This window comes from Echinops telfairi, unplaced genomic scaffold (assembly GCF_000313985.2).
Source record: "Echinops telfairi isolate 266 unplaced genomic scaffold, ASM31398v2 ScPeMD7_4225;HRSCAF=4972, whole genome shotgun sequence".
Lineage (NCBI taxonomy): Eukaryota > Metazoa > Chordata > Mammalia > Afrosoricida > Tenrecidae > Echinops > Echinops telfairi.
In genome coordinates, this window is record NW_022108124.1 from 17,416,272 (window position 1) to 17,444,123 (window position 27,852).

Sequence of the window (27,852 nt, forward strand, 5' to 3'; positions counted from 1 at the left end):
CCTGGAGAATGAAGCAATCCTCCCAGTCAACTGAGGAGGAGTGAAAGTCAGAGGAAGTGAGTTCTTACCACAGTCGGTTTTAAGAAATCTTGAGATTTTATGCTGTGTATTCAAAACCAGGTGGTCTCAGCTCATTACATAAAAGATCGACTGGATGCAGAGATGTGTGGATGATTACATGCTGACACGTAACCAGGTCGGCCTCTGGAAAGTCAGGCAAAGCCCCGCCGTGCAATAGATCACTTCTCTAGAATAACCTTTTTCACTGTCGTCTTGTCATTCCCACCAAATGAACGGGCGTGGGGCTATGCAAATGAGGTGCCTGTGGCCCACCAGGGGGATTGGATGGCTTGATAATTCATGCAGACAAGGTACGTAGCACCCCTGTGTGGGTGGGACCATGCAACCAAGATGTGGGAACCTTCATAAGAGCCCGTTTTGGTCAGCTTTGGCTCAGAAAGTGGGGGACTTGACCACCACCATGAAGACTGGAGCAGAACAGATCCTATGGACCCTGAGAACCTCCTAGACCCAGGAGCTCGACAGAGAGGCTGTGCACCAGAGACACTGGTAGCTGCAAGGCAGCAGCGGCAGCAGGACAACAGCAACCACAGAACCAGATGGGTGTGCGACGATGCGGTGCCCCCAAACCACGGCGCATGGTGACCACAGTGGGTGTGCCAACCCTTTGGTCAGGAGACTCCCGAGGTGGAGTGGGATGCCCCTGGGCACTTGTGGTATTGCTAAAGAGATAAGTAACACTTGCACAAGCAGGGTTAAGGTTGGAAGTCCAAGAGGCCAAGGGCCAGGGAGAAGCTGTTGGCACAGCCTATAAGCTATCCTGACCATGAACTCTCTGGAGTGGTTTCTGATCCTGATCCCCATAATGATGAGTCCTATGAGTTCTGTTTGGTCACGGTAGTGCATTACTGAGCCGGCAGGCCGAGGACAGAGTGCTGGGAGAGGCACAGCTGGTGTCAAGGAGGCATGCCTAACCTCCGTATCGCATAGGAATCAGCTGTGAGCTGTTGATCTTGACTCTCCTTCCCCTTCGTGTCAAGGTCAAGGGCAGACTTCCCTGCACCATTTGCACAGGCCTTATCTGGCTGGCAGTATGAGTGGGCAGCACCTAGGAGCTTCCTCCCCACAGCCCTGTGTTCCACCCCTGTGCCTCCATCACACCAGGCCGCTCTGCTGGTGGTATTTGCATGTAAATGTTTCACCAGCACTTTTGAAGGACCTGGTTTCGGTAAACCTAGGGTGTGCTGGAACAGCAAGCAGGAAGAAATGGTAGAGATAACAGAAGCAGGCCAGCACATGTGGAGAATAAAAATATCCTAGCCCAGACACACTGTAAATCAAGTGAGAGTCAGCCCAGCCCAACTATGACAATTCTCAGGATCCGAGCACATGCATGTGTGCACAGGAAGACTGGAGAAGATTCCGTGGGCTCAAACTGTGGTGGTGGCAGAGGACCTGGAGAGTGCCATGGACCACCCAAAGGACAAACAAATCCTTCTTGGAAGAAGTCCAAGTAGGACGTGCCTGGGAAGCGAGGGTGGCGAGACTTCATGCGCGTCCTTCAGCCGTGTTGTCGGGAGGGGCTGGTATGTGGGAAAGGACGCATGCTTGGAAAAGTGGAGGGGCAACAAAAAAGAGGAAGGCCCTCCACCGGGCAGATTGGCGCAGTGGCTGCGACAATGGGCTCTAAATGGCGCAGGAGCAGGCTGTGTTTCGTTCCAGGGTCGCGATGAGTCAGAGCAGACTTGACAGCACCTGACAGCACGCAGGAGCTTTTAGAACAACGTAACTGTTAAGAAGAACTATAGTATTTCTGTGAAAATCATGCTTACTCTTCCCTTTCTCTCTCACTCACTCAATATTGGAGAACATGGCCTCGGGCTCCAGGTGAGCTGTTCCCAGTGCTCCTTGAGCCTCCTTTGCACAAGCAGCCTGGCTCAGAGCTCCCTTGGCTGGCAGTGTTTACTTAGGACAGACGCGAACACCGCAGAGAGAGAGAGAGAGCAGAGAGCGAGAGAGCATGTAGCCCAGGCAGGGCTGTTCTGTAACTCCACCTACTCTCTCTTCAACGCTGTCCCCAGTGCCTACCCAATGCCTGGCTCTGCATCAGAACAGAGGTTCTGTGAGAACTACCATGGGGCCCTTCACCCAGTGACTAAGGGCGGGGGAGCGGCGTATGAGCTGACAGCACAAAAACCCTACACAAGAAGACATCAGCACACTACACCCAACACTGCAAGGTACATAAACAATCTTGGCAGATAGAGCTAATCAAAAATCAGCGCTGAAGAGGCAAAACAGGTGCCCATCACAAGCCACAAGCTGTAAGAGCCTGCTTTTATTCCCTGCCCACCCTAGTGCAAGAACCGGAAGTGGTCGTAGCCACGCAGGAGAGAGGAGACAGCAGTGTTCCTCTCGCCCTATTTTAGGGCCTTGTCCAAAAATGAGAAGACAAAAAACTTGGAAAGGCCCTTCTGCTGAGAGACACTCCCAGCTGTGGTCCTCACGCCTCTGTGGTAGGCAGCACTCGAGAGGCCCCTTGAGACGTGCCCTGCTGCATGGGCCCTGACTATGGAAGTGGGTGAGGTCAACACCCAGTGAGCGTGGAAGAGGAGTCCAATCCCAGAGAACGCAGACATCTCTCCGGCGAGACCCTGAGAGAGGGCCGTGAGAACCTGTACCCAGACCTCTGACCCTCTCTGACTGTGATATGATACATGAATCTCTCTATTATTTGTGTGTGTGTTTCCTCTGATACTTTGTGTACAGACTTAGTGTTTCTGGTCAATATGTACTTTAAGTTAATACTTTGACTCATCTTCTCCCCTATGACATAAAAAGTTACACACACACACACACACACACTTTTCATCAAAAGACATACTTGCCACTCAGTAACAAGAAAAATGGAAAAAGTATAAGATGGTAATCAGCAGAATAGTCAGGTTCTAAACGCTGAGAAGCAAAAGGCACCCAACCTCCCTAAGTTTAAATAGAACCAGGATGATTGAGCAAAACCAGGGCCTGAAAGATGGCTGGGAAAAACCCCACAGGTGCTGTCAACAGCATTTTACCTATTGGATCTGTGATTCTCCAACATCACCCCAAGATGGGAGCTCTGGGCTACAAAGACCTCGTTCGGGACCAGGGACTTGGAGGCTCAGTGGGGCAAATTCACAAAACAAGGCTGAAATAAACTGGCAGAGAGAGAGAGAGAGAGAAAACAAGCATCCGCTCCAGATGAACGCACGGTCTGAAACTGCTCAGCACAGGAGAATAACTACGAAAGTCAGCCAGGAAACTCAATCATCGGGAGGGATTTATTAACATCAGAAAGCAGGGACCGTGAGGGTTTTAAAAGTCATGCACCCCCACTGAATGAACAACTGAAGGTGATTTTCTACCCAGCAAAAAGGCCTATCAATCAGGGAGGATGTGAAAAACAAGAAGCCCGAGGCAGAGTGGGCTACTCGCTGGGCTGCTCACCACAAAGCCGGCAGGCAGCCACCAGCCACTCCTCTGGAGCAGACAGGGCTCTGGGCTCCTGTGAAGATTCCCAGATGGAGAAAACCACAGGGCACCTCTACTCTGTCCGGTTGGCTCCCTACGAGTTGGAACTAACTTGACGGCATGAGTCTGCTTTTGGTTTAAGAAACAACATTCTGAAGCAACTGTGACCCTCAAACGCTACGAATTCTAGAAATAGTGAACGGAGCCAGGGCTCAATGACAGAGTGTTGGCTTCATGATTAGAGCTTATAAGATTCTCAAAGCGGCTGCGTCTCTAATGGTTTCTTTGCAGTTCCTAAAACAGCCCTGCAATGATCTGTCTTCAAAGGAACTGGTTTACATGAACAATAACACTAAGTTAAAAATGACTCTTCTCATTGGCATTCCATTTTCGGCCGTGGTCCCCCAATCCACTGCTTGACCAACTCGTGAGTTTGAACTTGGCCCCTTGGCCCTGTCCACAGCCCTTCTCACCCTCCCATCGCCATGCCTGCAACAGCTCTTTCCACCACCTCCTATTATTCCTGGCAGAATAATCACATAAATCACCACGCCCACAGTTTACCATCGCTAGGCAAAATTTCAGGCTCAAGACAGTAGAATTTCAACATACAGTTCCATCTCTTTATTTTGCAAGAAACTCACAATAAGAACTGGTTGGAAAGCCCTGAAAACCGTCATGTCTGACATAATGAGTACACAATGCACCCATTAGTCAGGAGTTTAGTAGATGTTTGATTCGGCAAAACTCAAACTTACCAAATAGGTCACCATTTCTTTTTCCAGGACGACTTGCTCATAGAGTGTAGCATCGATATCTGCCTTTAGAGCCTGCAGCTTCTTCTTCACCTGCACCCCATGCTTCTTTTGAAGCCAATATGGAAGAAGGGATTCTACAACTTGGTTAATGATCTGTGAGGTAATCAGCAGAGTGGCCAAGCTCTAAAGAAAAGTATATAAAGAATATTTAGCAATGTTGCTTAATAAAATCATAGCAGGCATACAAGTATGTGACAAATAAAATGAAATCTCCACAAATAATATATCATAATTCTATTGAAACTAAATATTGAGAAATCTAGGAATGCGAATGATATTTAAGGCCACGCCAAAGCCAGTGGCTCACACGCACAGTTCAATTAATGAATATATTTTTGCTGTTAGGTTAGAATTAGCCTTGAGAGGAAAATCAATTTGGCTTTTCTGCACCATGTGATCATTCTTACAAATAGAGTAGTAGCATCAATTAATTTCTTTTCATCTGAGTGAGATGGGTAGGGTAGTTGCTGATGTTTGTTGTCTGCTTGTTTAAAATCAGTCCTAGAAGTACACGAAATCTAACATGTTATTTCGGATTGGGGTGAGGGGGATGCTATGAAGACAGTTACATCACTAGAAAATGGGGAGCCACCTCTAAATTCTAAAACAAAAAGACACTTTTTTGTTACTCTCACTCACCTGACGCAAAAGCTTCATATCCCTCAGGACAAAGGCAATGTAGAAAAGGGAGGCGAAACAATTCAGAAAGTTGAACTGCCAAAAAGAAGATGATAACATTTAATACCGCTTTATGGCCTTGTGTTACGAATACAGTGGTAGCATCTGATGGGGGGCTTTTAGATGATGTGGATTGTTTTCTGTGATCTCCGCACTCCCCATCCCCGAGTAAGGGCAACACAAACTTTCAAATCATACAGGAGACGAGTAAAGAAGAAGGCTAAGATGGGGCGAGCAGAGAAAAGTGGTCTGGGGCCCCGGGAGTAAAGGGACAACACGGCACCCAGACGTCTGATTGTTTCTCCCACCAAGAGGAGGGGGAACCAAGGCTCAGCATTTCCCAATCCCTCACCTGGCCGGGATTACCCAACCAGGTAGCCCAGGTGCACTCAGTTCCACCCACCTCCCAGTCCAACCCAAGTCTCACCAACACCACCAGGCAAGCACAGAAGAACCAGCAAGGGGGATTGACTGGGAGCCCCGCCAATGATAAGCAGCCAAGAGAAATGTTTGCCTTCTCCACTGGGCCTGATGATCCCATGCCAGACAGAAATGGCAAGAAGGGCCTTGTCAGAATAATAGGCTTGGCCCAGCCCAGCCCAGCCCAGCCAAGGTCAGCCCAGCGCAGCCCACCCTAGCAAGCCTCTTTGAGGCCAAGGACCTGAAGCTCCCTTCCCCCACGAAGAGTCAGTGGAATCGCTGGGCAGCATTGGCAAAGGAGGCCCACCATAGCAAAGGGCTGGATCCAAGAAGCACCTTTATGCCCATGGGTCTGAGACTCCATCCCTTACCAAGAGATACCAGCGTGATGAGGTGGCGTTAAGCAAGACAGATTTTGTCATACTGATTAGCTTTTTGATAGCATGAGCCTAAGACTTCCTCACCCTGATACAGAAACAGATGGGCAGCCAAGAGGCACAAGTAGGGTAGATCAAGTCCTAGCAGGTGCAAGGTCACCGAAGCCGCTTTGCCTGTGGGCTGAAGATTTTCCTCCTCCACCAAAAGACAGTTGACAACCACCCCCTGGGAAATCCCTTCCACCCTTTAGACAGCCCCAGTGGCACCAGTCAAACAAGCAGTGTGGGGGTGGGGGTGTGGAGATAAAAAAACAATTAGAAAGTCTAGAACAAGTTCACTGCCATTACAACCACAGCCCACAAAAGTGGGCCAGAATACACATGCTAAACCGAAACAGGGAGAGTGCTTGCCAAGATACAAAATTTAAATGAGGCCTAGAGTTTCCTAGCATAACAGACAAAATGTCTAGTATGCAGCCTAAAATCACCCACGCTGCCAAGAGCCAAGACAGTCACAATTTAAATGAGAAAAGACAATCAACTGACACCAAAATGGAGACGAATAGGATGCTAGGATTAACAGACAGGAATCTTAAAGCAGTTTTTATTAAGCAGTATCAAAAGGTATTACACTTTCTCTTGAAACAGGTGGGAAAATAGAAAACCTCAGCAAAGAGCTAAAAGACATAAAAACACAAATGGAAGTTATAAAACTCAAACATACAGTAACAACTGGTTGAGTAGACTCAACAGTAGACCAGCCACACAGACTTGATAAAGTTAAAGACAGGTCGATTGGATTTATTCAATTTGCACAAAAGAAAATCGATTTTAAAAACGAAATGACCTCTGGGACCATGAGACAATAAATGAGACCCAACAAGATTCTTTGAAAGAAGGACAAACATTACATGAGACCACTGGTATAAGGGGAGAGGGGGTGAAGAGAAAGGAGATTCCCAAGGGGAGGAGGGAAAATAAAGCAAGGGGCTAGACTGTGGATGGGTGTTAACTTGAGTGACATGGAAGTTGGTAGCCCCCAAGAGGGAAAAGAGACACCAAGGAGCAGGTGAAGGGTAAATTATTGGGGAGGGAGGGGTGTTAAGGGGGTTAAGCAATTTAAACTGTTGAATACAGTTAATGATCTGAAATGTACACACACACCCCTGACAATTAAAATGGTTTGAAATAAATAAAAGTGTGTGAACAAATAATGACTGAAAACTTCCCCCCTATGAATGCGAGGTATGAATCTAAAGGTGAGCGCAGCACTATACAAGGTAAACCCAAAACATAACATAATGGAACTCCTGAATCAAAGACCGTGAGCGTGGCAAAAGCAGAATGACACGTTAGCCGTAGTGGGAGTCCCTGGATGAGACAAGTGGTTAATCAGTTTGGCTATTCACCAAAGGTTTGGGTGCACACAGAGGTGCCTGGGAAGGAAGGCCTGTGATTACCTGTGAAACACAGTCACGGAAAACCCTTTCAAACTAACCCCTCAGGACCCATCCTGAGAGAAGCCACACCAGGAGCGGAAGGGGAAGGTGGGGAGAGAAAGGGGGACCTGGTCACAATGATCGACATATAACCCCCTCCCAGGGGAACGGACAACAGAAAAGTGGGTGAAGGGAGACAGTGGTTGGTGTCAGACATGAAAATCATAATAATTTATAAATTATCAAGGGTTCATGAGGGAGGGAGAGGAGGGGGAAAATGAGGAGCTGATACCAAGGGCTCAGGCAGAAAGAAAATGTTTTGAAAAGGATGATGGCAACCTATGTACAAATGCGCTTGACACAAGGGATGGATGGATTGTGATAAGAGCTGTACGAGCCTCCAATTAAATGACTTTTTAAAAAATGAACATTTAAAAAGGAAAGAAAAGAAAACCCTTTTGAGTACAGTTCTGTACAGGGTTGACACATACAGGATTGCCCTGAGTCAAAATGTTCCCACCTGCCACAGGTGGCCATCAGACGAACACAGACTCAAATGACAGCGATTTCCTATGGGAAACCACAGAGGTAAGAGAGAAGTGGCACTCTCTTTCAGTGTTAAACAAGGTCACAGCCACAGCTTCTACAGACGGTGACAATTTCCTTAGGAATAAGGATCTGTACATATTCTCTGATGAAGACAAAGTTCTCACTAGCAGGTCTAGTCTTAGTATTGATTAAAGAGCTCTCCACACAAAAGGGAAATATAAGTAGAATATTTAATAGCACTCAAGAAAGAGTAGCACTCTATTTAAAAAGCAGAAATATGGGTACATACAATTGGCTATTCATGTCCTGACAAGTTTCTTCCAAAAAACTCACCAAATCTTATCTGACAATTGGAACAAAACCCCTAACAGCCTCTGATACTGGATGGTACTGAAAGAACACAGAGCAGGCCAGAGACGGGGCTCCTCAGAAGGGCCTGCTTGCAAAGGTGGTCCTTGGCTGGTACTTGGGAGCTTGGGTTTCAGGAGGGCTCCCACCACTTCATAAATCATCAGTGCCTGTTTGTGCTGAACACCTGTTTTCCTTAGTATGTGTGACCAGTCGACAATAAAAACCATGAGCACTGAGTGCCTAATGAGCTTCCTGGTAGCCAATATTTCACAGTGCTGTCATCATTCAATGCTGGAAAAATTCAACATATCTTGTGTGACTCCACTAAGATAGAAGTCTCTCAGAAGCTGGGCTTAGACCAATTGCCTCTGCTGGTACTGGTTTTGCTGGAAGTCTTGTAATCACATGCCGAGTCCCGCGAGTTCTCCTCCAGTCACCAAATCCAAGGGTGATCTTAGGGAAAAAGTCCTACTGACGTCTTCCAAAGTGAGGCAAGACACACTCCTGCCAACATAGCTTAAAAGCTTTTTAACAGTCTAAACATATGATGGAATACTTTCATTTGCAATTATTTTACTGTCTCATCACTAAATGAATTATGGTAATTCAGAGAGTTCAACAAATTCAAAAGGATCTACTAGTTGTTATATAATGAATTATACTACATGTGTATTTGTAACTTTTGAACAAATGTACAAGGGAGCTTCAAAAGCTAATGGGAAAGTGGAACTTTCTGAAGTCACTTTACAGATATGTATGTGTGTGTGTGTGTGTGTGTGTGTGCATTTATTAGCCATGTCTTGGCTACTTTCACAAAATACGCTAACTCTGAAATCTTGAATTAGAAATGTCACATCCCTAAGAGTCTGAACTAGTTTCCTCATTGAATTAACCTGTGTGTATAAAACTGTACTTACCACTAAAACTTTCAGAATGAGATGATTCTGATAGGCAGACTCCAATCTGTGATTCTCTGAAATATTAAAAAGGAGAGGTCATGTCTCTCAGGGAAGAAAGCAACATGGGAATGTGGTCATCAGGGAAAGAGGTCACACGGAGGCCAGGGACTCATCATGAATGTGCAGCCATCAAAAACAAACAGGGAAAGAGGAGAGGAAGTTCAGGGCACATTTTCAGTGGGTACCCCAATAGCATTGTGGTCTGAAATTATTTTTTTTTTTAATATTATCACTAACAGAAAAAAAATGTGCTAAGTGTTGGCCAATGAGTCTACATCAGCCAATCCCCCCAGAAGACCTGGTGGAGATCTCACTAGAGATCTCTGATGAGTAAGGGGATGGTCTCCTGCGCATGTGGTTGGCCACGTGCGATTCGCTTAAAGGGGAATGCACATCTCCATCCTCACCTGGGAAAGGAGACCCTGTGCAGATCTCAAGGCAGCAAGGCAACGGGCAAGAAGACTGCAGACAAGAGAGGTCGTGCACAGAGGGGCAGTGGGGCTGGACCCCAGCGGCCGTCTGACCCTGAGCAAGTCACTTCACTTTTGAGACTTAGCCACCCAGCTATCAAGCAGGGTTGACAGTACCCTCCCCACAGGGTCCCTGTGAATAGGAGAAATATCAAATCCAAGCCCAAGCTCCACAGAAGGAAGCACTCAATACCCAGTCACTGCTGTTGCACGAAAAGTGCCCTGGTGGAACGGTGTGCTACACACTGGGCTGTACCCCACAAGGTCGGCAGTTTGAATCCAACTGCGGCTCCTTGAGAGAAAGGTGAGGCTTCCTCAGCATCCAGGAAAGATGTACAGCCTGGGAAACTCACAGGGGAGGTTCCACTTAGGGTTGCTGAGTCAGATGGCAGTGGTGGTAGTAGTCACAGCTGCTAGAGCGTGGCCACTCAAATGCATGTGAGACACCTTTAGGGTTCACAAAGTTACGGCCTAGGCTTCTTTCTGGGAAATAATATGGCATTTGTTTGTTTGTTTGTTTGTTTGTTTGTTTGTTTGAATGAGCGAATGGCCTGTCAAAACATTGTTAAACTGCCAGTTCCTCTTGCACCTAGACAATGCCACTCCATGGAATATAATGGCCGTCCTCATTTCCCCACAACCACTAGGCAATCAGTTACAAAATACTAGCTGTCATTCAGTCCAATGGAGTGTCGTCAAAAAGATCTTTTCCATCTGCCCTCAGCATGAAACATGGGCTTACAGTCTCAGGCACACAGGTTTTGGATACAGGTAGGTCCGGGTTAACCTGGCTCTAGATGAGAAATGACATGAGAGGGAAAACCCTGCGCCTTGGTAAAAACTCTAGCTGGTTTGTCTCTAAAATCATAAAATAATTTCGACAGCATGCTGTCCTGGGGAGATACTGAAAACCTGCATACCCATTGCCACCAAGCTGGCTCCGACTCAAAGGGACTCTACGTAGCGTGTCCAAGACTTTGAATCAAGAGAGCAGCAGATGGCCCCACCTTTCCTTCATGGGGCAGCCGGTGGGTTTGAACCATGGACCTTGAGGTTAGCAGTCCAACACCCAGCCCACAGCACCTCCAGGACCCCTTTAGCAGGGCGCTTAGAATACTGTAACTAGCAACCATGAGAGCTGTGACATCTATGATATGACACCATCAGAACCAGTGAGCTTTGCTTGCATCCCTATGATGGGCCCAGAGCAAAACACACCTTCTTTACAAGCTAACAGGTGTGTGAAGCCTATGAATGCTCACAGGCACATCAGGCCTGAGCACAAGCTTGTAGCCTTACCCCATGCAGTTAGAAACTCGGCAGCATATCGATAGAGGTGGTTCATGATCTCGATCACAATGGCATAGATGATGCTGGGCACGTACAACAGGAGGCTGGTCCATTCAGACTCACTGTCCTTATGCAGCGCCAGGACCCAGGCCTCCATATCGAAGTAAATCATCATGACATACAGAGAGAAGTAGAGGCACAGGCACACAAAGGGCAGGGAGACCAGGTAGATGCGCATCTGTCGCTTGTAGCTGGAGTAGAGCGGTTCCTCCCTGCCGGTGACAGGATTGATACCCAGGACCCCATGGAATCCAGGCCGTGGCTCCTCAAACTTCCTCTTCATGACCAGGGTGCCCCATCGGTACGTCATGCAGGCACAGCCTCGCTTCCACACCTCCAGGATGACGGTGGACCAGACCAGGTTGAACGAGGCGAAGATGACGTACTTGTCGTAGTCTTCCCAGGCAAACAGGTAGTAAGGCAGCCCAATGATGGCCATGGGGATTAAGGCACACGTGAAATACTCCAAAAACCCAAAGTAGAGGGCAATCGTCTCCCCAAAGTAGCTGCGAATACTGTCTACAAGAAAAAGGGGGGGTGGCGAGAAACAGGTTCAAAAATACACATAATACTAATTACATTTTAAATATACATTTCAAATATAATTCAAGCAAGCTTAGTCAGTTTTGTAGCCAAACGGGGATCCATTGATATCTTCATTCCACATAGTGTGTTAAGTCTACCCATGCTATGCACACCCACATGTCCACACAGCTAACCAAACACCGTCCTCATTCAGGACTGCCGGGCTGGCTGCGATGCGAGGCACCCTCAGACAGCTTCCCTTTACTTCCTCCTCAGGAGGTTGCCTTCCTGACAACTCTCAGGGCCCAAGCTCTGAGCTATGTTAGGTTGAGGGCTCTTATTTTTGCTCCCACTTTAACAGTATAGTCACACATATTCTTCTCCAAAAAGAACTCTATGCCTTACTGCGTGTGTTAGTCCAGGTTTGACTAGAGAAACAAATTCATAGACACTCATATGTGTATAATAGAGAACTTTCTATCAAAGACTATTTGTATATGAAGGGAAACGTCAGCCCAGTCCAGATCAAGTCCTTAAGTCCAATATTAGTCCATAAGTCCGATACCAGTCTAAAATTTCCTCTTCAGACTCATGCAACACATGCAATGACGCCGAATGCAGGAAGATCATGGGCCAGTGGATGGAACGTCTTGTGGATCCAGTGGTGGTGGAACCATCTCAGCACTGGCATGGGTCTCTAGGTGGCTCCTGCAGCTCCTGGGGCTCTGGTTTCATCAGAGGTCTCCATGTGGTTTGTCAGCAGGAAGACTAAGCAGGTACCTGGCCTCCAGTGAGCTATTTGTCTCTGTGGCACCTCCAAATGAGGTCACCAAGCTGTGACTTGGGTGACAGGCTAGACTCCACCCCTTTGCAAGTTGACACCAGAGTATGTAAGTACCACACTTAGCATACCCACCAGTAGAAGTCTGCATCAATAAGTCTTGGCAAAATTGTCAATACTCGGAAAAATACAAATTATTCAAGATCGCACACAACTTTACATATTCCCTTTTAGAACATTTACTTATACTCAATGTCATAAAGAGCATATGAGGGGATACCCCCAAAAAACAGAATTCTTCACCCCACCCCCAAAGCTATGTATTTAATTTTTTTTACAAAACAACTTTATCACCTTCAAAAGTACTTTACATTACCCTCAACACATTTGTCAAATCTGCAATTCCATTCTTGGGAACATTTTTCAAACTCATCTGTTTGGATGGCTGACAGCACTTGCCTCGTTTTTTTCTTCACCTCTTCTGCATTGTTAAATCGCTGTCCTTTCATGTCCCTCTTCATTCACAGAAACAAAAAGAAGCCCCATGGAACAAGTTCAGGTGAGTCAGGTGCGTGGGGCAAGAAAGGCATGCTGTTTTTTGCCAAAAACTGGTGCAGAGATGGTTGCGTGGGCAGGAGCATTGTTGTGGTGGCAAAACCAGTCTCCCGTCTGCCACAAAGCAGGCCTTTTTTGTGGCACACTGTTATGCAATCTTTTCAGAACCTCGAAATAGAAAGCTTGATCAACAGTCTGACCTGGTGGAATGAACTCCAAATGCACTACAAGTAGAAATTTTTGTCTGTTCAGAAAGTTGATGGATGTCTAGAACGAGGTTTGTCATCAATTAACATTTCACCTTTTTTGAAATGAGAAGACTACTCCTACACTTGAGTTTCCCCCGTAGCACTGTCCTTGTAAGCTGTGTTCAACATCACAACAGTTTCTGCGGCATTTTTCCCAGGCAGGAAACAAAATTTCACAGCCGCACACTGTTCTCTTAAGCCAGCCATAACAACAAACGAGGTTTGAGCAAAACTGCTTTTATGAAAAAATTCACTGTAACCAGAGAGAACCTTCCCAGGTGACACCACTGGGTGCACTAATTGAGAGAGAGTTGCTCTATGCTGGCCTAGCAGGAAAAATTCGTAATTACGAAAGCTCTGCTCTGCCCAGCACAATTCTGTTTTGGGGGGGTAACCCCCTTGTATACCTACACCCATCGCCCTAGTGTCAACTCCTACTCATAGCAAACCCAGAGTAGAACTGCCCTTTTGAGTGGATAAGGCTGTACGCTCTTTACAGGAGAGAAAGCCTCACATATCTCTATGGGTCCATGTCTGTCTGTCTGTCTGTCTGTCTGTCTGTCTGTCTGTCTCTCTCTCTCTCTCTCTCTCTCTCTCTCTCTCTCTCTCTCTCGGCAGTGCGTGAGTTTGAACTGCTAGCCACATTACTGTTAACGTTGTCTGAACTCAATTCAAGCTAACGAATCCAAGAGAGCTCACTTACACTGCCTGCTTTGCCTACCACACCCACATCAGCGAGTGTCTGGATGGTGAGAGCATCCTGCCCTGGCACCATGATGGGATGTGCCAGTGGCAGACAGTTGGCAGCAGAAGTTGAAATGGTTTCTGGTCAATTGCATGCCATATCATTTTTAAAAAGATACTTTGATCAGAGGAGTCTATGGAGGTGGGTTAGAGTGAACATACTGAGCTATTTTTTCCTATCCTTAGACCTTCCAGCAACCCCCCCAGAGGCTCATTAGGATGGTGAATATGATAAAGCCACCTCACTCTGCAATAGGTTAGAGGAGCTGCCTGAAAAGAAAAGATGGTTCTTATGTGTTGGGTTCTGAACAGGTGGCCTCTGCAGGGTGGTTCAAGATGTGCCTGTGTCCAGCCACTCTCCTGGGGCCAGCACTCCCCAGACACCTTGAAGCCACCAGGACAGCCAGGCCCAAGCTTAGCTGGCAGATGCTACCGGCATCTAGTCCTACAGACAATAATCAAATGCACTTCCTTCCACTTCGATGCTAAAACCAAGTGAAAGAATGCCTTAAATCCAGCACAAAGTAGCTACTGCGATACTTGAAACTATCAAAACATAAAACTTCCATCTCTACAAATTAAAAAATAATAATGAATGCAGTTTCAGGATATGAGCCTAAAAACAATCTTCGCTTTTTATAACAGCATTACCATGGTGGTGCTCAGAAATGGAAATTAGAAAGACTATTGGGGAAGTATTCCTTTTAACAAAATCAAGGGAGAAATGGCCTTCGCAGAAGAATGTTTTGCAAATGTTTATGAGGAAATCCACCAGCGTAACTGTACATCCAACGCTTCAAATGTATTACTGAGCCAGCAATTTTGAATATTTTTGAAACTCTGTATTGATATAAAATAGCACTTGACACATACTAAATAAAATAATAACTCTTCTTAGAGGTATAGTCAGAGACAATAGAAACACACAACAAGATATTTCTATATTATCTCAAAAGTTATTTAGGCCTGGTAGAATTTTCCTCAGTGTCAGCATTGCTTGGCCCTACAGCATCAGCCAAAATATTCAAGGCCAGACTTAATTCTTGTAAAATGTATCCTCCATCCTCCGGAAGGCCACTCTAAAGTGTTGCTGGTAAAACTCATGAAAGCTCACGATACAGTCCACCTAGCAGGGCATTAGAGATGAAAAATAAGTACTTTAACCCAGTTCTCCCCCAAAAGAAATGCTTTCCTCCATGCAGCCTCGTACTCTGAATGTTACACGTCTGCCTTTCCAGCCGAATCATAGCTTTTCATTTTCTGGAGGAAGCTCTTCCTGGCCCCGCCGGCCCTTTCCTTGGAGAGTGGGTACTGACACATACAGCCCCATAGGCTGATCCACATACCTATGGGCTGATACTTGACGGTGAAGCGCGTATACCAGGTGTCCTCAAGCTTCTTCAGGGCCTCATTATCATGCAGCGGAAACACCTGAATCACAATGCCAGAGGTGAGCAATCTTCTCACTGCAAAGAGAAAACGGGCCAAAGTCCATAAAACAGATCCGACGCTGCGGGTGAGGCTTCAGCGGGCACTGTACCACCACTGCGGTAAGAGACTGAGGACTGCACACCAGGCCTGGACAGTGCTTACTCAAAAGCCTACATGATATTTTCACTCATGTTCTGTTTTACCTCTTTAGGGCCCAATGACAATCAGTTTGGGGGAGGTTTGGGGAGGATCGAATATCTACTGCAACGGTCATGCAGAACCCATAGACAAAACCCATGAATTAAAGAGTTTATTAAGGAAGGCAACAGGTTGTAATAGTGGTGAGACATACTAGGGATCGTTGCTTATCAGGATGTGTTACAAAGTTCTTTCAGGTCTGCTGGTAAATGCCCACAGAAGCATACCACTCCACTGTGAGCCTCAACCCTAAAGTATTCAACTCAAGTTAGTCAGCAAACCCCGCTCCCTGAATTAAGTGCCCAGAGGCATCCTACTCCAGTAAGTCTCAGTCCAGTGGCCCCCAGCTTCATTTCCATGGTTCAAAGAGTCCGACTCCACAAGCTAGCCTCCTACACAAAAGCACCCAGCTTTATTTGCTCTGTGGGTTGAGAAGTCCACCACTCTGTTCCATGCTCTGGCTCCTGGTTCTGCCGCTGCTTCTCTGATGTTACAGCTGTCTTCTGGATGCAGGAGGCTCACTGCACAGGGATCTCGGGTCCAGAGGACGCGTTCCACTCCTGGCTCTTGCTGGTAATGAGATCCTGCTTCCTGCTTCTGCGAGGGCTCATTCTGTGCGCAGCAGGATGGCAATGCAAAGGATCCTGGTCACAATTACTCCCGTGTGAATCCTATCAGTATCTTCCTCGCCTTCTTACCAGGCCTAGGCAGGGAATGGTCATCTGGTGGGAGTTACAGACTTTGGCTAGAAGAGCTACATTCAATAAATTACTGTCCCTGCAACCTATATTCCCTTATTCTTCAGAATGTAAATGTTATTACTTTCTTTGATTGTAAAAGCAATACAAGCCCAAGTTTAAGCCACAAAGAAGAGTACAAATTCTGATAGGAAAGGGTCCCTGTTTTTCCCTACCCCTTCCTTGGTGTGTTAGCCTGGGTTGACAAGAGAAACAAATTCATAGACACTCATGTGTGTACAAGAAAGAGCTTTATCTACAAGAGCAATTGAATATTGAGAAAACACCCCAGCCCAGTCCAGATCAAGTCCATAAGTCTGATATTAGCTCATATGTCTGATGCCAGTCTATAAATTCCTCTTCAGGCTCATACAACACATGCAATGATGGCAAATGCCGTAAGATCACAGGCCAGTGGGTGGAAAGTCTTGTGGATGCAGTGGTGGTAGAAGCATCTTAACACTGGCATGGGTCTCCACATGGCTCCACCAGCTTCAGCGCTCTGGCTCCAATAGTGTATCTCCATATGGCTTGTCAACAGGAATGTCAAGCAGAGAGAGAGAGTATGTGCCGCCTCCAGGGAGGAAGACTGGAGTTCCCAGAATCCTCAGAAGGCCACACCCACACAGAAGCTTCATTGGCTATGACCTGATTGACAGGCTAGGCTCCACCCCTTCACTCGAGTTGACAGTAGATTAAGTAACTGCCACACTTAAGAAATAGCTGTTGCTGAATAGCATTTTCTTGTACATCTAGAATACACCCAGAAATGTATGTCTAAAACAAAATTGCAGTCCTTCTAGACACCGGTTCTATCATATTTTCCTGTGTAAAAGTATGAAGATATGTGCTTGCTCTCCAAGTCAATATAGAGAGAGCACAACATGTCCTTAGATGTCAGAATATTCCCGAGTGCTATCATTTCATCCTCTATGAACAAATACTCATCTTTTTTTATATATAATTACACATGATGCAAAACTTTAAGTCCTTTCCCACCTGTGAAAAGGTGGCATGTGAAAGAGATGATTTTTTTTCCCAAAGTCAATACACCCTGGAAATATTACAGAAAACTGGGGCATTCTTTCATTCATAATTACGGTGATTCATGAGACAGGGAGGTGGGGGCTGGGGGATTGGGGGGAGTTTATCAGGCCTTCCGGAAGGAGAATATTCAGTGGTGTGAAAACTCAGATGCAACACCTGTGCACCTTCCTCTTGACCTCTGGCACAGTGTCTGACTGAAGAGTAGGTGTGCTTCTCCCATACCCCTATCTCCTACCTACAGGCCACCATGGGCAAGGGGTGAGAACATGGGCAGCAGGCCCCTCCCCGGCCCAACAGGATGGACAAGACACGGCGTTTCTACAGCGAGTTCTAGGTAGACATAAGCTGTGTGTTCTCAGGACAGGGCCGTGTCATGACACCTCCAGGGTGATTGAAAAGTCAACATCGCTTCTTAGAAATGTAAGGAAAGATAACGTAGAAGACAGCTGAGAGGAGCAATAGGGGAAAACCTGTATCTTTAAAAAAAGAAGTCAAGGTTCAGCTTAGAATGCTCTCTTACGTATAATTAGGCAAAGGGAAAAAAGTGGGGGCTAGCGCTGTGATAAAAATCCTCCTTAATGGTGGAAGAATCAAAACGTCAGCAAGTAGGGTTAGAAAGGCAAACATGTGACAGCGTCTGGTGCCATCAAATCCTTTTCCCCGCCCCTCATATTTTTATTCTAGAACGTGTCAGCGGATTCTACGTCAGCTCACGTGCGCGCCGACTGATCTCCCACAAGTGTTCTGACTCGTGCCTCCTCTTTGGGAACGCACACTTTGCCCGGGTCTTGCTTCCTGTTTCTTATTCTTTCAAGTCCTGTATCAAGGTTAGTGTCTCTTTTATTCCCCCTTAACTCTGAACGGACGCAAGGCATCTAAAAGATTAGTCTACTACTTCACACTTGTCTCTCTTAAAGATTTGGTTAGATTCTAGAAGACTTTCCCAGCAGGCACAACACTCGGCTTGCAGACGGACTTCTAAACATAGAATCATGACCTGAGGGGCTCAGAGTCCTAAATTACTGGCCTTCACGTTACCAGCAATGCCAAGAGCATTATTTGGGTTTCAGCTTCTAAAAACAGATGTTGGTTTGGAGGGGGTTGGGGGGGGGGGGCAGTCTCTAGTTTGTTGAGTTTTGTTCTTATCCTTCAACTTTCTCAAGTCAACTAGGAATGCTCATGCCAGAGGCTTACCTTCCAAGGAAAAGATGCTGCTGCAGGCCTATTTAAAGGAAGGGACAGCTTCCACGAGGATTCCTTCCTTCTGCCAAATGACCTCGGCCTGTCCTCTGAGTGATGACCACCACAGCCGGTGGTGAGGAAAAGCAAACGGAAGTCTACTAAGAGAGACTGCAGGTCACCTGGCTCCCAGAAGGAACCCAGCAATGAAGGAAACAGGAATAGTGCCACCTCGGTCCCACGACTCTCTTTGGTGTGTGTGATGTGTTTATTCAAAAGTGAAAACAAAACTGTCTCACATCACAGGGTCTCTGCACGACAGGGGAGTGGCGGGTGCTGCTGCCTCGACCCCAGCAATGGAACAAGCACCAGGGGTGCCAGCCAACAACAACACCTAGCAGCCTGTGTAGGATGTGGGCACCCCCGGCACAGCCCCACCGCCCCTGGGAGACCCTAGACTGGGGTGTGAACAGATGGCATTTGCTCTGTGAAGTAAAAAAAAGAACGACTCTCGGGGATATCCCCTGCACGGTTTCCATCACTGCTTAATCTAATAAAGGTCCATATGCACACGGCAAAGCGTATAGAGTTGTGGTTATTGTCTTGGGTCATGGAGTTGATTTCAACGCATGGCAATGCCGTGTGTTACAGAGTGGGACTGCTCCCCTGGGATCCCTTGGCTGGAATCTTTATAGAAGGCGTCCTGGGGGGCACAGTAGCTATGTGCTCAGCTGCTACTGTGGTTCGAATCCAGCAGGTCCTCAGTGGACAGAGATGTGGCAGTCTGATTCCATAGAGATAATAGCCTTGCGAACCTGTCTTGCCCCGCAGGGTTCCTGTGAGTCAGGATCCACTAGACAGCAGACACTTTCTTTGTCGCTTGTTCACTCTCCACAGAAGCAGAATGCCAGGCTCCTGCTCTGGATGCACTGGGTCGGCTCAGGCGGCCCGCCCCGCCGTCACCTGAGGAGTGCATAGAGCCGTTGACTATAGTCCTGTAGGTGCGCACAAGTGACTTAATCTTTGTAGCAACACGCCTGCTACATGGCATTCAGCTGGCCTTTATTCATCATTCTTATCAAGCCAAATTAGATTTCAGAAGCAGGCTGTATCTGACTACCCACCTGTCCACAGAAGACAGCCGATGACAACATGCTCACCACCACTTGCTGGCAAGTCGATTTCGAGTTTAGGGCAACCTCGTATGTGTCAGACAAGAACTGAGCGCCAAAGTGTTTTCTCCTTTCTACGTGGCTCATGTTCTCAAGGATTTTATTTTGTTGTTATTGTGTCGAGAAAATGCACCACAGAACGTAAACCAATTCAACAATTTCTACATGTTCAATTCCATGATACTGATTATATCCATCAAATTGTACAGCCATTCATACCTTTCCCCAAATTGATCCTCCCCCACTAATATAAACTCACTGTCCCCAAAGTGGTGGAGTGGGTTATATGTCTGGCTGTTAACTGCAAGGTCAGCAGTTCAAAACCATCAGTAGCTCTGAAGGAGGAAGATGAGCCTGTCTGCTACCGAAAAGATATACAGTCTCTGAAAGCCAGTTCTGTTCTGCCCGAGAGGATCACTATGTGTCAGAATCGACTTTCTGGAAGCCAGTTTTTGAGCCCCCTACCTTTCCTATCTCATCGTTCCTATCGTCAAGTTTGCTCCCACACAGATATCTCATAGGGTTTCAATGGCTTAGTTTTTTTCAGACATAGATCACCAGGCCTTTTTTCCAAAGGGCCTCTGGGGAGAACAAATCATCAACTTGTGTAGTTAGCTGCCAAGTGTGTCGGCTGCTTGCATCAACATGCACTCCAAAGGATTAACCATGCGAAATGAAAGGTTAACCACATCAATTAAAGCACAACAACCGTTTGGTAGACATTATGAGACAGAGTTCTAACTTACAGCAAATAATATATTCCTTGGGATACATTTCATGCATAAGAGATGTGTGATCCCTTAATTACTCTTTTAAAAAACAAAAACAGAAGAAGCACCAAATGTTTTGTTACATTTAAGAACTCATTGAAGATCCAAAGTACAACAGCAGACTTCCATCTGCCTGAACCGGAAGAGGAAGCAAGACTGTCGGGAAGAGGAGTGTAGGCAATGTGTGGTTGGCTGCCTGCCTCCGTGAACAACTCTCTTTTGTCAAGAGGCCAGAAGCACTGGATGGTGTCCAGCCACCACAGCTGAACATTCTGATCGATGATCCCCCGGAAGAATCCTGATCAAAACAGGGAAAACACAGAATAGAATTTCAGATTCTCATGAACTCTAGGGCTGCGGAGGGTGGATGAGCTCCTGAAACAATTGTCCTGTTATAATATTTAAACCTTAGAATAAAAATATATGCCCTGAAGTATCTTCAAAGCCAAAGGCAAACAGTTGTTTAGTTTAATTAGCAAATTATGCCTGCCGCGGGCATGCCTCCTTTGACAACCATCTGTGTGGGACGACTGGAAGGCGCAGGTGGCAGTGGAAACGTGGGGCGGTGGAAGTCTGTTATGGAGAAGGAAGAGCTCGGCGAAGCGCGGGGAGAACGGTGGCACACCTCGAAGAAGGCCATCACTGCCACCGACGGGACGTGGGGAACACACAGGGAAGTGTTTCGTTGTGTGTGTTTTCAACAACAAAATGCATAGGAATGCATTTTGTTTAAGCACCTATAGAGACAGCAGGGTCAGAGGGCATGAGGAAGTCTCAGTCCACGTGGAAAACCAGAAATGGGATGGCCATGAAGGGGGAGGGGGGTGCTGGAAGCTCTCCCCAGTGCTCCCTGTTTGATGGGAGGAAGTGCCCTAGCTGGCACAGTACACTGCAGCCCTCAGCATGACGTTCACATGGGCACAGCTGGCTATCTGCCCAATGAAACCTCCCTTTGAAAACGTGACATTTCGGCAAACAAACTTATAACCATGACATAAGAAGTTAAAATCTAATTAGACCGCACCCAATGGAGGGTTTTCCTCCTGAAAGCCCTAGCCGCTTCCACCACAAATCAGGCAGGAAGACATGGCACCAATTAAGGTCTCTGCTGATCAGCTTCAGAGAGACAGCAGCTTCTGAGGGTGGCTCCCACACAAATAACACAAAATCCAGAGGCTAAAATAAGCCTTTCCACTGACTCCTGTGGATTAACTTAACAGCAATTCAGCATTTTAAATGACTCTAAGTTTTAGGAGTTCCGCAATTTGCACTTGCTAGCAGTGTCTAATCATACATGCGCCATTTCTCCAACCAAAATTAAAATGACATAACAACATTTCAAAACCGTGAAGGAAGAGAGTAAGGCACAGTTTAAAATCTGGTCCTGCCAACTTGACTGCAGCCCTCATCTCAGCTCTCACATGACCTTGACTGAGCTGACGTTACAAGATACTCAGTTCAAATCACTTAGTGTTACAAATGGTGGAGCATGATAAAATATCCAGTTTAAAACTCTGGTAGCTTCCGCACTGATACGAAAAAGAATAATCCTTGTTTATGAAAACATTATGTTGCCTGTGAGGAACCTACTTTCCTGCTACTGCTTCAGGACACCAATTGAACACCTGCACACTCAAGAGAAATGCATTCACGTCGTTCTTTCAAGTTGGCATTTAGGTTAAAAATCCCTCTCTTTGAAGCAGCCCGGGGTATTTAGAAGCTGCTGCTTCAGAGTCCCCACTGGATGAAAGAGTGCCCCCACCCTTTTCTTTAACCCAGTCACACCCCTGAGGCTATACCCACACAGACAGACAAAGATAGAGGCAGTGACTTCCACATGATGGGCTGATTCATGCAGGTGGAAAGGAAAAACAAGATGCCACACACACGTTACCAACCCACACAACCCACTCAATGAACTTTTTGTATTGTATTTGACTTAGTACCCAGGCATGTCTAAAAACATTTTCAGTATGCAACACCTACCCCACTCCCCACCTACACACTAGCTTCCTTCTGAAATGGCTAGTCTGGGAGAACGAGGGATTCATTTAATCAGAAAGAGACTGACCCGAAATGATGCAAATCATAATGACACATGGGGAAAACAGGGCAAGGAGAAACAAAACAACTGAGAGGAAGCAGCAGAATATCGCAGCATCCAACACTGATAAACGATTAAATTCTACACAAAATTCAAGGAACTCAAACAAACATTGCACCTTTGAAATCAAAATGCAAAGAATAGCCAGGAGAGACTAAGGTGCCAAATCTCGGGAAAAGCAACAAAAGAGAAACATGCCTCTGTTAGAGAAACACAGTTATAACAAACGCTATAAAAAAGAGACTGAAAGCACAGTCAGAAAAATGGCAAATAGCTTAAGACGGTGAAGCAAGAACAAAGTCTCAACAACAAAGACAGAGATGTGAGCCAGAACAGCCCATATTTACATAATTGGCATCCCCGAAGACTTGAAGAGATCAAATGGAACCAAAGCTTCAAAGGTACTGAAGAAAATGTTTCCAGAAATAATGGTCACTTTAATCTATGCACTGAGAGAACACATGTCCAACAACGACTAGAAGGAATAAAAAAGCAATCGGCATCAAAACACATGTAGATGGAATGGAAATGAGGACAAACAATAAAGATGGCCACCTGGACCCCAAGTCCCCGCTACTTCTGAAAAGCCAAGGAGATCTACAAGGAGAACAAGCAAAGGCATCTCACCCAGGCCCAGAGCATAGCTCCGTACACACTGGCCGAGTGTATACTGAACCAGCCAGTGTGGGGTCCATAGTTCAAAGTTGCCAGCTGCTCTGTGGGAGAAAGACAAGGCTTTCTACTCTTGTAAACTGTTTTTTAGGGTGACTGTGAGTCAACATTGGCTTGATGGCAGTAAGAGGTTTTTTCAGTTTTGCGTAATAGGGGGTAAGAACACAGAAAGAAATCTTGAGCTTCATTTTAGGAGTTTTATTATTAATATTAAAATCAACCTGATTTTTCAATCTATTTATTGCATAGTATAAAAAGGCAGATTATTCATTATGTTAATGTTATTAAGAATTAAGATTTTTAATGTAAATGAAGAAATATAATAGAAAACCTCAGAAATGAAGTAAAATCATATGATTGAAACTGGAATTCAAAAAAATAATCAATGTAAACGCAATTTTTGATGATATCCAATATACAAGGGGGCTTCAAAAAGTTTGTGGAAAAATGAAATGAAAAGATAGCATTTTTCCATAAATTTCATGAGACCTCTAGTATTTCCTTACTCATTTCAGGCTGTGAAACCTTGATGAATAAGTGTAGAAAACCAGAAAGAATACATTTAGAGATGTAATATAATGAAGTTCAAAAACTAACAGATTCAATCCGGAGGACACAATACAGTTGGTAACCTTTCCAGGAGGAGGAAAACTGAAACCCCTGGAGCTGATTTATGTCTCCTGTGACTGTTGATAGGGACTATCAAAGAGATGTTGACTGGTGGCGACCCCTGTATCAGAGCAGAAATGTCCCACGTGGTTCTGTAGCCTTCAAGTTTTAGGAGAGCAGGTAGCTGGATCTGTCCTCAAAAGAGATTCTGGGTGGGTTCAAAGACCAACCTTTCAGTTAGCTGCTAAGCAGTAATCAGTCTTATCACCAGGTCTCACAAGAAAAATAACTGCATTAGCATGTGTATTCAGAAACTGGTTGATAGAATGAACTCACATAGTGATTTTCCAGGATACAACTTTGCCTGGGGGTAACCAGGGATCATTTTTTCATCTCTGGCTCTGAGATTTTCAAGTTCATGCTTGACAATGAATTGACATTCTGCCATTGTGAGGAAATCATCATTGTTATCTAAAATTAAAACAAAAATTCCAATCATTTTCTCTGTAAAAAAATCCAACAAGCAATACTAATCAAATTGCCAGGTATTATAGAAATAATGGTGTACGTAAACAAGAAATAATTAAGTAGTAAACAAAGTACCAAACTGATAAGTTAAACACAACAGAAAGCTCCTTAAATGTTTTATAAGAATTAAAAAAGTCAACTCTACATCCACATAATACAATTTTTCTATCACTGTAATAGAGACTGGCTAATATTGTACAAGCATCCACAAAGTAGATCCTTGCTGGATCCCATTAATTACCAATGAACAGAAGGACCAATGAATGGTCTAACAATATTCCTAACCAGGGATTGTAATTGAAGAATTGGGTGTACATGGTCAATTCTCTCCCCTCAAACTCTCAAAAGTAAGGCCATTTCCTTCTGGAGTGAAACCAGCTCCCGTAAATGAGGGACTAGACTAAGTCTGATGTGAAAATATGACAGCTCTTTGACAGGTGAACCCTCTCAGATGAGGTGAATTTCATCTTGATCATTTATGTACTAAGGTGGGCAAATCCAGAGCACGTGAGCCTGAAGAAGTCTGAGCACATGCCGTACCTCTGAATCTCTGGAAGAAGTCAGTTTGATTCTGAACTCAAACCCTCACCCTTGGCATTTGCAGTAGTTCTTTCCAGATCTGGTCTCTTCTAGCCCTAATTGGGCCAGAACAGAACTAGTTGCCCCACTGTGGTTAGCGGGAGCCCGAAGTTTCAGGAAGTGGGATTCTATGTTACTGATGAGAATGTGTTTCTCCCATTTTTCTATATTAAAGCTAAGGACTCATCATCATTCTAAGAATGAGAATCATATTAATCAATTACATGGGTCCTTTATGTTCACCTATTGCCAAGTGGCAAACTGTAGCTTATGGACCAAATGGGTTTAATCACTTGCTTTTGTGAAGAACGTTTCATTGGAACGCAGACACATGAATTTGCCCACTTAATACCTAGGACGACTTTTGCTCAACGACAGTATTTAGTGGTTGACACAGAAGCCTTACAGCCAGCAGTGCCCCAAACACTTAGCCTAGGGCCCTTTACCTGGAGAAGTTTGCTGACCTCTGACTCTGTAGTCAAAACGTTCTTGTGATAAACTGATTCAGAGAGAGACTTACCATCAAAATCTTTGAAGTTCTGCCGGGTTCCGTAGGTGAAGGCTCTCATGGTGTTATCATTGCATTCTTTCACCAAGCCCAAGGCCTCGGCGCCCAGTAGCAGTCTAATACTGGAAGCACCGATAAGATATAAGTTCTGATTCACTAGTGTTTCTTTCTCATACTTATTTAACAAGGGCCTCATCAGCAGCTGGGCACCTTTAAAGGAAAAATAAGTGCAGGCTTAGAGAAAAGCACAGAAGCTTAAGAAAGGAAAACTTTACCAATACTATGTTACTACTCTGGCATACAGAAATCACATTAACAACTTAAGTCTTCCAAATGAATAAAAATCAAAGTAAGCTGGGGGTGGCAATTCTTTAAAATTTTGTTTTAAATGTCTTAGTGGCAAAATAGCCACACACAAAAAAAAACCCAAAACGTTTGCCATTTTTAAGTAAGCAATTTAGGGAAATGGGTTACATTCAACTATTTCCGAAAGTTTTTCTCCACTCCAACTAGAAAGTCAGCACCCCTTAGACAATTAGCGCTCCCACACACACCCCACCTCACAAGCCTCCGGGGACTACGAATAAACTTGGTCTCTCCATTTTTGCTCATTCTCCGTATTTCATGTCACCTCATGTCCTTTTGTGTTTAACTTATTGCACTCAACCTGATGTCTCTGAGGTCCAGTCATGTCAAAACCTGTACTGGAACTTCATTTCTCTGTATAACTGAGAGCCCGTTGCAGTACGTACCACGGAGTCCTGGGACACCGTGTCTCAGTGTACGACTCAACCCTCCCAGCCACTCCACAGAAGCAAGATGTGGCAGTCGCTTCTACAGAGATTGTACCCTTGGACACTCTCTAGAGCATCCTACTCCATCCGATTGGGTTGCTGTGAGTTGGCATCAACTGGATAGCGGTGGTTCTTCCACTCTTCGATGGACATACTCCAGTGGGTTTCTACATTTCAGTCATTGGAAACAATGTTGCAATGAACATCCAAGACTAAACATCAGCCTGTTGGAATCACTGCTTCTTATTCTTTGGTTTCTACCAAAAGTTACCAAACCCATGGCCATCAAGTAGATTCTGACTCGCAGAGACCATATATAGGTTTTCTGAAACTGGAAATCTTTACAGGACCAGACAGCCTCATCTTTCTCCCTCAGAGCAGCTGGGGGAGGGGGGTCAGGCAGGGGGTGTTGAACTGTAAGCAGCCCAAGACCTAAACCCCAGGGCCACGAGGGCTATTTTAAAAAATGGGTGGAAAAAGTTAAAAGAAAACGAAATTTATCCACAGATTTTCAAAGCCCCCTCATAAACCTAGGGTTAGAATTACTGGCTTACATAGTATTTCTTAGCCTAACTTTTTGAGGACAAACTGGTTTTCATAGCAGCTGCACCATTTATGTTCCCACTAGCAATGTGGGAGGTTTCCAATCTCTCCACATTCTTGACACCCTTGTTATTTTTGCTTTTTTTCTGATAATAGCTATCCTACTGGGGGAGAAGTGGTATCCTACTGGTGCTGCGATTTATATTTTTCTGATGATTAATAGCATCTTCCCATGTGCATTTGGATCAGTTGTAAATCTTCCTTGGGAAAAATGTCTCCTTAAGTCCTTTGCTCATTTTTTAATTGAACTGTGCTTTTTTAATGAGGATTACAGGGTTTTTAATAAATAGAAAATGCACTAGTAAGTGGCTTGTTAGCTACTGAAATCAGAAGACAACCTGAGGTAATAATCCAACATTTATTAGCTCTTGGTATTGGTATAAAGTCTGTATTGAGTAAAAGTATGGAGCTAAGGATACAGTTTCTTAATATAAAAATAAGATGCTAAAATTTCAGAAAATTAATTTTAAATAAAATATTCTACAGGGAAAAATAAACATTGGACTATAACAAATTATGTAAACATGAGTATTAAATAATAAAAAGCAATTTATTTTTAAATGATTTTCCCCTGTATATGTTGATACTCAATTAGATTTAATGATATTTTAAGTGTGTTTCTAAAAATATTAATCAAAGGCATTATGATTTTCTATTGCATGTATAATTAATTATTTAAAGTAATATGAAGACAGAAAATTGTTTCCTAAATTTTAAATCTTTCTCTACATAGGGTTTTTAAAGGTAGATTATTATTTTACTATTTACAAGTATTCTTTAGAGAAGGTGGACAGGAGCATACCAATTAGATGTTGGTAGAATAATGAGAAGAACTTATCAAGTAGATTAATAAGCTACATTAGGTTTAACATACCGTAAGACTGAAAAAGAGTATTTTAGCTTGGTCCAGGATTTGATGACTTAATACAAATTTAAGTATTGTTTTGTGTAAGTTATAGGGTTTTCCCTTGTAAAATGTTCTCTACTTTCTAGCAGATTTTGTAAACACCCCCTCCCCCAAAACTGCCCCTGTGGGTTTCTGAAAATGACTCTTTATGGGAGTACAAAGCCTTGTCTTTCTCCCAAGAAGCACCTGGTGATTTCAAACCGATGACCTCATGGTTAA

General features: G+C 44.9%; 1 protein-coding gene across 3 annotated transcripts in view; it reads right to left on the minus strand.

Moving 5' to 3' along the window:
- The window catches only part of ANO10 (anoctamin 10), a 186,535-nt gene that overhangs the window by 155,538 nt on the left and 3,145 nt on the right, over positions 1-27,852 (minus strand). For all 3 annotated transcript variants that reach the window (XM_045295089.1, XM_045295090.1, XM_030886940.2), the window contains exons 2-8: positions 25,342-25,539; positions 24,051-24,185; positions 15,142-15,261; positions 10,892-11,461; positions 9,081-9,136; positions 4,989-5,063; positions 4,290-4,472 (exon numbers count right to left, since the gene is read on the minus strand). In XM_045295089.1, the coding sequence (XP_045151024.1) occupies positions 4,290-4,472; positions 4,989-5,063; positions 9,081-9,136; positions 10,892-11,461; positions 15,142-15,261; positions 24,051-24,185; positions 25,342-25,539 (1,337 nt within the window). The remainder of the gene's footprint in view (positions 1-4,289; positions 4,473-4,988; positions 5,064-9,080; positions 9,137-10,891; positions 11,462-15,141; positions 15,262-24,050; positions 24,186-25,341; positions 25,540-27,852) is intronic.